At 34.1% G+C, this 12,223-nt stretch overlaps 1 protein-coding gene and 1 pseudogene across 3 annotated transcripts; both read right to left on the bottom strand.

Moving 5' to 3' along the window:
* Positions 1-739: 739 nt before the first annotated feature.
* LOC143598099 (protein TIC 20-v, chloroplastic pseudogene) lies at positions 740-3,077 on the bottom strand (annotated as a pseudogene). Its single transcript, XR_013147048.1, has 2 exons — positions 2,695-3,077; positions 740-998 (listed from the first exon to the last, which is right to left on the bottom strand). The product of XR_013147048.1 is annotated as a protein TIC 20-v, chloroplastic pseudogene (transcript).
* A 1,736-nt stretch (positions 3,078-4,813) lies between these two features.
* Positions 4,814-11,953, bottom strand: LOC143598100 (inactive beta-amylase 4, chloroplastic-like). 2 transcript variants are annotated; one of them, XM_077076409.1, is made up of 10 exons: positions 11,749-11,953; positions 9,069-9,197; positions 8,677-8,923; positions 7,960-8,180; positions 7,393-7,470; positions 7,153-7,312; positions 6,010-6,263; positions 5,846-5,915; positions 5,671-5,739; positions 4,814-5,046 (listed from the first exon to the last, which is right to left on the bottom strand). In XM_077076409.1, exons 1-10 carry the CDS (start codon positions 11,943-11,945, stop codon positions 4,894-4,896), a joined length of 1,578 nt encoding a protein of 525 aa, XP_076932524.1. In that variant the 5' UTR covers positions 11,946-11,953; the 3' UTR covers positions 4,814-4,893. The 2 variants fall into 2 exon arrangements, with proteins under 2 accessions (XP_076932524.1, XP_076932525.1); XM_077076410.1 differs by lacking the exon at positions 11,749-11,953 and adding an exon at positions 10,517-10,549 and having other exon boundaries at positions 9,069-9,210.
* Positions 11,954-12,223: the final 270 nt, after the last annotated feature.

Below are 12,223 nucleotides of genomic sequence, written 5' to 3'. Positions count from 1 at the left end.
GTATGATTGAAATTTGAAAATGGTGTTTATATATGCCAAAATCAAGTATATACACACACAAAATCTTTAATTTTTTTTCTCATTTTTTTAGAATATCTTTCCCCTTGTTTTCTCTAGTATTTTATGAAAAAAGGTAATTAAATATCCAAATTCCGACATCGGAAAAGTAAAGATTCTGTGCCGGAGGAGCATAAGAGGAAAGCTTTTGATAAATGTGAAGAAAAATAGCGTGAGAGGAAGCGTTTGAATACTTCAACGTCAAAAATTCATATTCAATTGATAATATAATATTGTATGGGCTATACGAGTCGTGTATAGGCCCTGAATTCTTTATATATGGGTCGTATTGGCCCTATACGAGTTGCATAGGTCAGATGTGGTATGAGGTAGCCTATACGAGTTGTATATGGGTTATACGACCTGCATAGACTGCAAAAAGTTGTCATTATATTCCCTTTGTACATTTGTCAATTATATGATGCATATACGACTCATATAGCCCTTATACAAACCGTATAAGGCTGTACAGCCACCGTGAGGGTGATGTTCGCATATTATCGGTAGAAAGAGACTCTAATTAAAATAACCCTCTTTCGAATCGACTTTTTCTGACCAGTAGCCCAAACCCCAAACCCGACTCGTTTGCCAGTCCTACTAATCACTCATCAAATACACAAATCATAACCCAAGTAACCAAAAACTAATACTCTTGAACACAATTTCAATTTCCAATAACAATAATATTTGTTGTTTGTTTTTACATAACTTGTCTATCAGCAGCTTCAGCAACAAGAGGCAATCTGGGAAGATGCCCCAAAACACAAGAAGATGAACCATAAACCAAACTAACCAACATGAACAAAAACACAGTGCTATCCAAACTCATCATCAAATCCAACCCAATCCCATCACTTGGATTGAAACCCCTCTCTAATAGATCAGGGAAAATCAACAACACGTCAAGCACAACGGCCTGCATCGCGTTAAACCGAACATACCTGTAAAAATTAGTTATTTTAGACCGAATGTATAACTTGACAGTCAATTAGTTATTAATTAACAAAATGATTTAGGCCCAAATGATCTTTAGCCCAAATGTATAACAATCAATTAGACTTAATTGTGTAAACGGGCCGAGTCGAGCCTGAGCTCTACTAGGCTCAAGCTCGGCTCGTTTTGACTTACTAGAGCTTGAGCTCGGGTCATTCCGAGCTCTTTTTCTATAGCTCGAGCTTGGCTCCTTCCGAGCTCTTTTTTCTAAAGCTTGAGCTCGGCTCATGAGTTGTTTTTTCAAGATCAGGTTCGACTTGTTTATTATATATTAATTAATTTATATATATTTTTAATTCTCAAATATATTTTGAGAAAAACCTTAAACGAGCTTAAGCTCGGCACGAGCTCGAGTAGTACCTTAAACGAGCCAAAGCTTGTAGCTTGTTGTGCAATGTGAAATTATTACATTAATAGATAGAAGTCCAAAAGAGGTAAAACTTCAAACTACATAACACTCGCTAAGGCTCAACCAACCTAAAAGAGCTTCCTATGCAAGGCTCCATAACTGAACAATCTTTAAAATACTTGAAGTTCAAGGTCAGCACGAGCTCGAAAAGGCTTGGCTCATTTTATCAATCTAAGTGTTTAACAAAATGATTTAGGCCTAAATTTAAAATCCATGCTCTACTAGGCTCAATTCTCGGCTCGTTTTGACTTCTGAAAGCTTGTGCGTTGTTGAAAAAACAACGGGCTAGGCTTGTTTTAATTCATTTCGACCTTTTCGAGCTTTTAACAAAATGAGTGTGGCCTAAACTTATAATTCTAAGCCAAATTTTTTCCCCAAAATTTTCAAGCTCACATGGCATTACCCAAAAAAATACAAAACCAAACGGTAGGGGTGCAAACGAGCCAAGTTACTCAAGACCGGCTCATAAAAAGGCTCGATCAAGCAGAGCGTAAACGAGCCCGAGCTTAAAAATAAGCTAGTTTAAAAGACAACCCTGGGCTTCACTTATCGAGCTAGAGCCGGCTCACGAGCCTAAACGAGCTTGCCATACATACATACATATATGTGTATATACACACACACAATAATTACTAATTAATTTATATAATGTTATGAATAATAACTAGATAATGTATATTATGTTATATATAAAATGGGGAAAGCTAACCTACAAATTAAATTAATGTGCTAACCATGAAAATCAAGTAGTGTAATTATGTTATTGTACACTACACAATGCTGTATACTACTTGATTCTCACAATTAGCACGTTAATTTAATTTGTATTTGACCCAAACCATGTATAAAATTAGAAATGGAAAAATATTATATATAAAAGGGAAAATTACTGTTTGCGTCCCAGTGGTTTTAGGGCGGAGACACAATGAGTCCCCGAAAATTTTTTTGAACTGATTGAGTCCCGTGGTTTTAGAAACGAACAATTTGTTTTAGTAAAATGAAAGTTTACCCTTAAGGAACGACAGAGACTCAAATGGTTCATTTTTGAAACCACATGGACTAAACCAGTTCAAAAAATTTTTGGGGTTTCATTGTGCCTTCGTCTTAAAACCACTGGGACGCAAACAGTAATTTTCTCTATATAAAATAGTAGATGAGACGAGCTTTAAAAATAGAGATCGAAACGACACTATCAAAAACTCAAAAACGGTTACACCAAACGTAACAACATATACCTGCTAAAACTAGGGTTTCTAACAACACCAAAGTAAAGCAACAAGAACACCAGCGTCCCATTAAACGGGAAGCTTTTGAAAACCCTAATGGCAGGCACCAGCGGCTGAATCATCGTTTGCAGGAACGAGAATTGCGTGACGACGTACTTGCCGTACTGGACGCCGTCGAAGAACGGGTAGAAGTAACATAACGCGGATATTAACCGGTCTGGACCGTCGGCTGAGTCGCCCTTGGTGGATTTAGCGATTATTAGGGTGGTACGAAGTCGGCGGCGGCGGTGGTGGTGGATTGGAACTAGGGTTTGGAGAGTTAGGGTTTTGGAGTGTGGTGAGATGGATGATAGTGATAGTGATGATGATATTATTGTGTTTGTTGAGGCCATGGTGTTTATGTTTTGGTGGTGGATGATGAGGTTGAAGAAGTAGTGGTTGTTTCTACCTACCGTATCACTTCAAAAGATCCATTGGAAAATGATAATATTAAATGGTTACTATTTATTGGAATCATAAATACTCAAATAATCACAATAATATGCGTTGTGGCCAAACGAGCACCGGCTTTAGCGAGTGGCGCGAGCCACGTGGTCACAGACACAACAACACCCTGCTTCACCACTCGCTGCGAGAAGGCGTCGCGACCCCGGGCGAGCGTGGTCGTTTGGGCTAGAGGAAGAAGATTGAAAGGTTGGCTCACGAATGGATAAGTTCAGCGGGCGCGAACGATAACGAAGTCAGTTCACTGGTGGCGCGATCGACAAGGGTTGAAGGGTTGAGTCCAGTCACATCATGTGGCATAATATGATTGGATGAATTTACACACCGGCTTCAACGATAAATATAACACATAGCCTAATAAAATCTTAAAACATTACATTTAGGGTTGTAATCAAGCCAAGTCGAGTCAAGCCAGGGAGTGCTCGAGCTCGAATTTAATCGAGCTCGGCTCGTTTTCTTTATCGAGCTGAAAATCGAGCTTGTCGAGCCGAGCTCCTTTAATTTTTTTTAATTTTTTATTTTACAAATTTTGATATATAAAATACAAAAATTATAATTTTAACATACATATTATATAAAATTTATAAACTAGTGAATTTATAACTTTATATGGTTTACTTGGTTATTTTATTTTTTATAAGGTTTTAAAGATCGAGTGACATAATATATGAATAATTTTTATTTATTTATTTATTTCTTGGTGTGCTATTATTATATATAAATATTAAAATTTAGGGTTTAATCTAAACGAGCTAACGAGTTGAGCCGAGCTAACCCTGAGTCGAGCTTGGCTCGTTCAGAAATCAAGTAGAGCTCATTTAGAATCGAGTTTTTTTCGAGCGAGCCACGGACTAATTACGAGTAATTTCTGTCACGGATATGTTAACACAACATGAAATGATACGGAGTTAATTAAGTTTAAGTTCAAGGTTAACAAATTTCGTTTTTGTTTAAAACAAGTCGACATTTTCGATTAAATTAATGTCCAAACATGTTAACTTATTTAAACTTGTTTTAATTTTTATTTATTTTTAAATAAAATATATCGTCGTACTTGGGTTTTTGTTTTCATATGTTAAGAATTATGTTTTAATTAAGATTTATATGAACTTTTGGCAAATTTTGTTTCACTACAATGTGATATTTATCATGCTCTTACACAGGCTATGTCATGTAAGTTGTTTCTAAACAGGTTTATGTTTGAAAAAATGACAAGGTTAGCAATCATGTCATGTTTATGTAATCATGTCTAGTACCACAGGTAATTATGTCTTGTTATGTCGTGTGTGACCTTTATGTGAGCCATACCTACTCAAATTTTAAGCAATTTTTAAGCATACATATTCCTTTTAGGGTCAATTGAATATTTCCTGATCCCTTAATGAAAATTTTATATTGACCAAAATTGCCCTTTCATAATTTCTAATTTTGAACCACTAGAAAAACCCCTAAAAAGAAATAAAAAATCATAAAACCAAAAAAAAAACGTAAAATTAAAAAAAGCAAAAAACAACAAATGTTTATCTAGCATCCCTCTTGAGTCTTATAGCCTAAGCAATACAAAGATGAAACTCCACACTACAGTTTCTTGCTACAGATTAGAAAGAAGTTGCAATATCTTCTGCATGTATAAAATTGCAAGGTAAAGGGGATTATGAACAGTAGCACAATTATACGTATCGTTCCAAGGTTAAAGATGTAACTTTACAAATCAGTGCTCATCCTGCGCACGAACGGTACAAAGTTATTCCAGTTTTCGACCCTAAAAATCTTCTCGTTCATTCTGAAATATGTAAACGATCTCACAGCTTCCGCCTGTGAATCATAACAATTTGAATGTATTTGCTTTAGACCGGCCTGCACACAGAAAGTCAAACTTTGTCAGGTAAACGTGCGCAGAAAACTAGCAAAATATAATTTGCAAGTTGTTAAAGTTCGCTATGAAACATAGCATATATGGATTTATTAATTGGAACATCACGAAAATGACTCGGTTTTTAGAAAATAAAGCTGACACACGAAGAGTAGATACGTGAAAAAGTAAAAAAGTTGGTTAGTTTTGTGCATTTGTGATAAACATGAACATAAAGTAGATACGCGATATAATTTTTGCCAATTTCATGGCTACAGAAGTAAAACTCCGATACTCGCGTATGAATATACCCCGAAAAGAAAATTATTTTCGTACTTTTTCTTAATTAATTACAGTTCGGATTTCTACTCTATTCTGATACTAAAAAACTCTATCCGCTTACAAGTTGTAACAACGCCTTTAAGGCCATCAGGACCAAGAAGCCTAGATATTCCACATTTTACCGATATATGCAACTATTAACACTATATACCTTCCATTTCTTACCAAATATGCAATTTATAATCAATTTATTTGACATGTTTTAATAAAAACACTGATAAGTATATTGGTAAAAGTGAAGGGTATTTATTGAAGTAAAAGTTCAAATGTAAAAGGAAAACACATACCTCATCGAACCGCTGATGTGTATTTCTTCCGGTCAATTCTACCACTCTTTTCTTTGAGGCGGCCCTTATCTGATAAGTAGTAAATTAGCAGCCAGGTATATTAGGATACATCTTATTTTCTTTTATTTTACTTTCAATACAACGAATATGTAATATTAAAAGGGAAGGAGAGTACCTGCTGAAGCAAACTTTCTGGACTGCACAAAAAGGTTTCGGGAGTTTCATCGTCCAACATCTCAAAGCAGCTATACAAGGATTTAAATACTTGAGCAGTGTAATTATATTTTTCATCATTTTAATTTATAAAACAAATGATGAAATATAAAGATAGAATTTTACGAGATCTGCAGAGCTGCACCATGACGAGACAACATAGAAGTCAACGGATCATAACCATCCCTAAAAGCAGTGTTGTAGTAACCGGCAGTAAGCTCAGCAGGATGAGAAACGGTCTGATACCACCAATATAACAAACCAATTCTAGCCACCACCCGTACAGATGCTTGCTCATTTTCTTGATATTTTTTCAACAAATTTGCTGCAATTTCAAGAACTGAATCTGCATGACGGAGCAACCTATCGCTGTACCAATCCTATGAAGCAAACATAAGCAGAAATTAGTCAATTTCATGAAGAATGGAAAATTTTGCATGCCTAGAAAACTAGTGAATCTATAATTTCCACATATATTAATAGGCCTGTAAACGAACCGAACGTTCGGTGAACTGTTTGTGAACCGTTCGACAGGAAGTTCGTTTATTTAATAAACGAACGAACATGAACACATGTTCCGTTCGTTCATTTATGTTCCTGAACATTCGGTTATGATCATTTATTTATGATCGCTTATGTCTGTTTATTTATGTTCATTTAAATACGAATGAAAAATAATTAAATATTATCGGGATGAGTAATCTATTTAAAGGTTTTATATTTGCTAATTTGTGTTCGTTTGTGTTCATTTATGTTCGTTTATCTTTGTTCAGTTATGTTCGTTTAGAATTTAAACAAACGAACATAAACAAACACAACTGTTCATTTTTAAATAAACAAGCATGAATATAAATATTTGTTCGATTAAGTGTTAGTGTCCGTTTAAAGTTAAATGAACGAACACGGACATGCCCGTGTTCTTGCTCATTCGTTTTGTTTACAATCTTTCATTATTCACATTGATGAATACATCGGTCTCAATCTCTAGGCTCTACCGATTTTATTTGTGTTCGTGAACCATTCGTGAACACATTAATTTCCTAAATGAACGACCACGAACATAAAACCTCGCTCGGTAAGTGTTCGTGAACACACATTTCCTTAACAAACGAACATGAACAAGACCCTGTTCGTGTTTGTTTGGTTCGTTTACAACCCTACACATATATATCAGATATCAACGTCACCAAAATTGAAACTAGATGATCTTTTTCACTATCTAACATCAAATTAACAATGTAACATCAATGAAGCTAATAAATGGCTTACCAGAAAAAAATGGCCATAATCAGATAAAAAGTTCCCCTCTCCATTTTCAAAAAAAGGAACATCAGATGGAAAACTGTTATAATCACCGGCATCTGGAGGTCCTTTATTGGCCCAATCAGGCTTCCCTTCTTGCCAAGCAACTGCACGTAAATCCTCCATCCTAAAGAAAACAATTATAAAGATAAATGTGAGTAAAAAGAAATATAATCAGTTGGTTCATTAGAGGTTAAGCTGCATTACATGTATTTATCATAGCACTGAAATGCACCAATTCCAGGAAATTTCCATCTGCCATCTTGAAGGGGATGAGCGGGATATCTGCATATGGTGATCAACAAGTTTTAGATAGATGCTTATTGTGTCAGATGTTTTCATTAAGGCCATACATATATTGAAACTAGTTTAGGCCATCAAAGTATGTAACTTGTTTCATTATTACTACTTCCTGTCAAAAGTATGTCACGATGACAAATATGACCTTAAAATTTTTGAAAAGACAAGCATACCTTCAATGAGGCATCGGCAATTTAAAAGTTAATGTAGTTTTTCATATAAACTTAAAAAAGTTTTAATCATTGTGATATGTTTTTGGTTGAAATCAGAATAAAGTTACTTAAGCGGCCTATAAAGTAGTTTTAATGTATGAGTGACCTTAATGGTAAAAGTTCACTACTGTGAGATAGATATATAATGTTGGAAACTTTGGACTTGTTTGACCAGCCTACTTTTAAGCTAACTTTTATTTTACCAAGTTTGACCCATTGAGATAATAAATACCCTGTAACTAATTCATAAGTCAACAGGTACCTGAGTTCTCCAGAAGGTCCAAGACCAACACATACTTCTTCAATTATAGTTCCCATTAAAGAATCAAATTTGTTTGCGAAACTATGAATAAAGTCTTCATAACACTGTAAAGCAGTACGCCCAGAAAACAACGGAATATTGTCTACCCCTAATGTAAGATAATCAACATTAGGGAAACCGTTCTGATCTCGATAGTAAATGTCCTTATTTTGCTGACCAATCTAAAAAATAAGAAAGAACAAAAAAGCATCAGTATTTAGGAAAATTTCTTTTACCCTGTACTTAGGATAAGGCCACCCAAATATGTATGTATACGACTATATGGTCTCATTTATACCAATAATGGCCAAAAATGTGCTAAAGGGTGAAAATGACATTCAAATTTTTTGAATAGAAAACAAATTTAACCCATAGTATGTCGACATGTGCTTTTGTCATTTCACAAGTTTTAAGGGCATATTCATAATCTGACGTGTTCTTCGGTAAAACATATAAGATCGCAAAAATGGCCTTCAAGTTTATTAAAAGAAAATAAATCTAACATAAAACATGGTGGCACCTCATCAAATGTCTTTTCAAAACTTTTAAGTGCCTTTTCATGTTGGAATCGATATAATGAAATGCAAGGTTGAATACTTAAGTGGCCTACACATATATTATCCTATTTTTTTCAAGTATAACGCAAGTAGTAGAATATTGAAAGTAAAAAAAACATACCTCTATGATCCACTGTGGAAGGCTAACACCTTGTACTCGTGAAGATAAATGAGAATTTGAGTGAAATGACAATGCAACTTGTAACTTTAATCCCATTTCAGATACCAATTTGAAAAGTTGTTCATATAACGACCAATTATATGAATGAGGGAAAAACCGTTCTACAACTCCCCACCAAACCTCAACAGCAATTCCATGGACACCTGCCAACTTGAGTGCTCTTAGAGAGACAGTTAAGGCCTTCATTCTGAAAACAGCAAGAGGGTTGTATACATGTATACGTGTCACCACCGACATTGGGAAAAAATGTAATATAAATAAGATTGTTATATCCAAACTATAATAATCTTTTTCTTTTCAAATTGATTGGCATTACAAGAAATGGTAATTACTTTCTGATTCTTGGAGTGCCGGTTGTATCAATCCCGAAAGAGTCAATTGGCATCATAACGTAGATTGGAACCCTTTTATGTTTTGATGACTCGAATAATGTGGATTTTGATTTCTCTCGAACATCCATGCTGCAATGTGAGTCTATAAGATATCAGGATACGTGATATGATATCTTTAGTAGCAACAACAAAGCATGCCAATTGTGAAATCACAGCATATTTATATTAATCAATAAAAAAAAATCAATGAACTTCCTATAACAGGATAATACTGTTTAGATCTGCTTAAAGTGCATAACAGTTTCCAAACTGAATCATGTAAAACAACACCTAAGATGTGTATATGTTTTGCAATATTTTATTCCACAGAAACTCATACAGGATAACACTTTTTACAACTGTTTAAAGTGCATAATAGTGTTCAGAACTGAATCATGTAGAACAAGACCTAAATGCATATAGGGATAAACCCAATGTTTCACAATAACACACCAAGGTAGAACTCTAGTTGGATCTAATTTTCAACCTAAATCTTAAGTTAGGACAACATTGACCAGAAAATTTTATCTCCATATATCGCTAATGTTTATCTTCCCAAACTACACATGTTTGACAACAAAGCGTATTAGATATCAGGATATGTGATATCTTTAGTAGCAACAACAAAGCGTGTTAACGGTGAAATCACAGTAAATATTTATATAGATCAGTATATGAACATGCTTTAACAGGATAACACATTTTACGTTTACTTGAAGTTCGTCACAGATTAACAGTGTTCACTACTGAATCATGTAGAGCAAAAATTCATACAGGACCTAAACTTAGGACAACATAATCTTATCTACATATATCACCAAAATTTTTCTTCCCAAACTACACTTGTTCATCAATTTGCATCAAATCATGCGATTATGAGTTGTGATCATACTTTGTCTCTAAAATCCTTCTAAATCTATTCAGTAAACTGTTTCTGCAACAAATCGAGCCCCGCACTCTCACAAACACTAAAAACAAACCATGCATAACAAATCAAACACTTAATTTCACTCAAAAACAATTCCTAATATACAACTCATGTGCAAATCTTATCTACATGTTTATCTTCCCAAATTACAGACAATTTGCATCAAATCACGTGTGATTATGAATTATCATCATAATTTATCCCTAAAATCCTTCTAAATCTCTTCAGTAAACAGTTCCTGCAACAAATTGAGCCCTAATTTTTCACAAACCCTAAAACAAGCAGATAACAACAAATTCAACCCGCAGAAACACGCTTTCCACACAATTTCACACCAAAACCCTAAAACAAACTATTCACCACATAAAACACCTAACACGATCCACTAAACAATTCAAATAAACAATTCCTAATTATTAAACAAATCCTCAGTACTATCCACACAAACTGAAACCTAAAACCGATCGGACACAAAACTGACCTCGCATGCGACTTTTACCGGAAACAAATCGCCATTTCGAACGATTCAAAACTCAAACACACAATTCCTAATATACACTCCAAAATTCAAAGCGAAAACCTCAATGTTATCTACAGAAATCGAATTCTAAGTCAAAAATTTGCATCAAATTATGTGAGATTATGAGCTATAATCATAACTTATCTCTTCAATAAACTATTTCTACTACGAATTGAGCCCTAACTTTTCACAAGCCTTAAAACAAACAAATTCAACCTAATTTCACACTCAATTTCACCTCTAAACAATTCACGAGTCATACACCACACATAACAGATAATAACATCCACTAAACAAAATCCAAACACAAAATTTCTAATTCACCCCAACAGTTATCGATCAGACATTAAAAATGACCCAACAATGCGGCTTCTACCGGAAACAGACCGTCATTTCGATCATAAATTATCACTATAATCCTTCAAAATCTCTTCAGTAAACACACAATTCCTAATATACACAACTGTTATCCAAAACCAATTGGCCACAAGACTGACCTAACAATGTGACTTCTACACGACCTAAATTTAGGACAAAACAATCTTATCACTAACATTTATCTTCCCAATTTGCATCAAATTATGTGTGATTATGAGTTATCCTCACAATTTATCTCTAAAATCCTTCTAAATCTCTTCAATAAACTGTTCCTGCAACAAATTGAGCCCTAATTTTTCACAAACCCTAACACAAACAGATAACAACAAATTCAACCTAATTTCACCTGTAAACAATTCACGAGGCGTACACCACACACAACAGATAATAACATCCACTAAACACAATCCAAATACACAATTCCTAAATTATACAATTATTATCGATCGAAGATAATAATAATAATAATAATAATAATAATAATAATAATAATAATAATAATAATAATAATAAAACTGGCCTAACAATGCGACTTTACCGGAAACAGACCGCCATTTCGATCATAAATTATCTCTAAAATCCTTCTAAATCTCTTCAATAAACTGTTTCTACAACGAATTGAGCCCTAACTATTCACAAACAAATTCACACTTAATTTCACAACCTCTAAACAATTCACGAGCCGTACACCACACATTACAGATATTAACATCCACATATACAAATCCTAATTTACACCATTATTATCGATCTGACATAATAATAATAATAATAATAATAATAATAATAATAAAAATAATAATAATAAAACTGACCTAACAATGCGACTTCTACCGGCAACAGAGCGCCATTTCGATAAACTCCGTTTGAAAACGAAAACCGTAGACACGTTCCGCAAACTCTTCCGTAAACTCCTTCGATTGAAACAAAACTCTTTCACTTTATCCGAATAGATTCCGGTTCTTCGTTCCACGCTGCATTTGCGCGCCATGCCGACCGATCCATCGATCATCTCATCCACGTAATCAAAGCTTCAAATGAATTATTATTATTATTATTATTATTTTTGTTTTGTTGTTATTGTTGTTTTTTGAGTGTGTAAGTTTGTGAGCTACAAATTTTTCATGGCCATGTTTTTAGTTTCTGTGCTTTGCTTTTTGATGCTTTTTTGGGGTTTGTTTATGATTAAATTACAATTTTGCCATTAGCGTATTTTTTTTCTTTTCTTCCTTTTTTTTTCTTTTTTACTTTTGAAAAATATCTAACTGATTATGTTATTCATAACCGTTT

Source organism: Bidens hawaiensis, unplaced genomic scaffold, assembly GCF_021521415.1.
Source record: "Bidens hawaiensis isolate Kalapana, Puna unplaced genomic scaffold, B.hawaiensis_p1.1 tig00049642_1, whole genome shotgun sequence".
Taxonomy (NCBI): domain Eukaryota; kingdom Viridiplantae; phylum Streptophyta; class Magnoliopsida; order Asterales; family Asteraceae; genus Bidens; species Bidens hawaiensis.
Note: the sequence above shows the minus strand (reverse complement) of the source record. Positions and strands in the feature narration are given on the sequence as shown.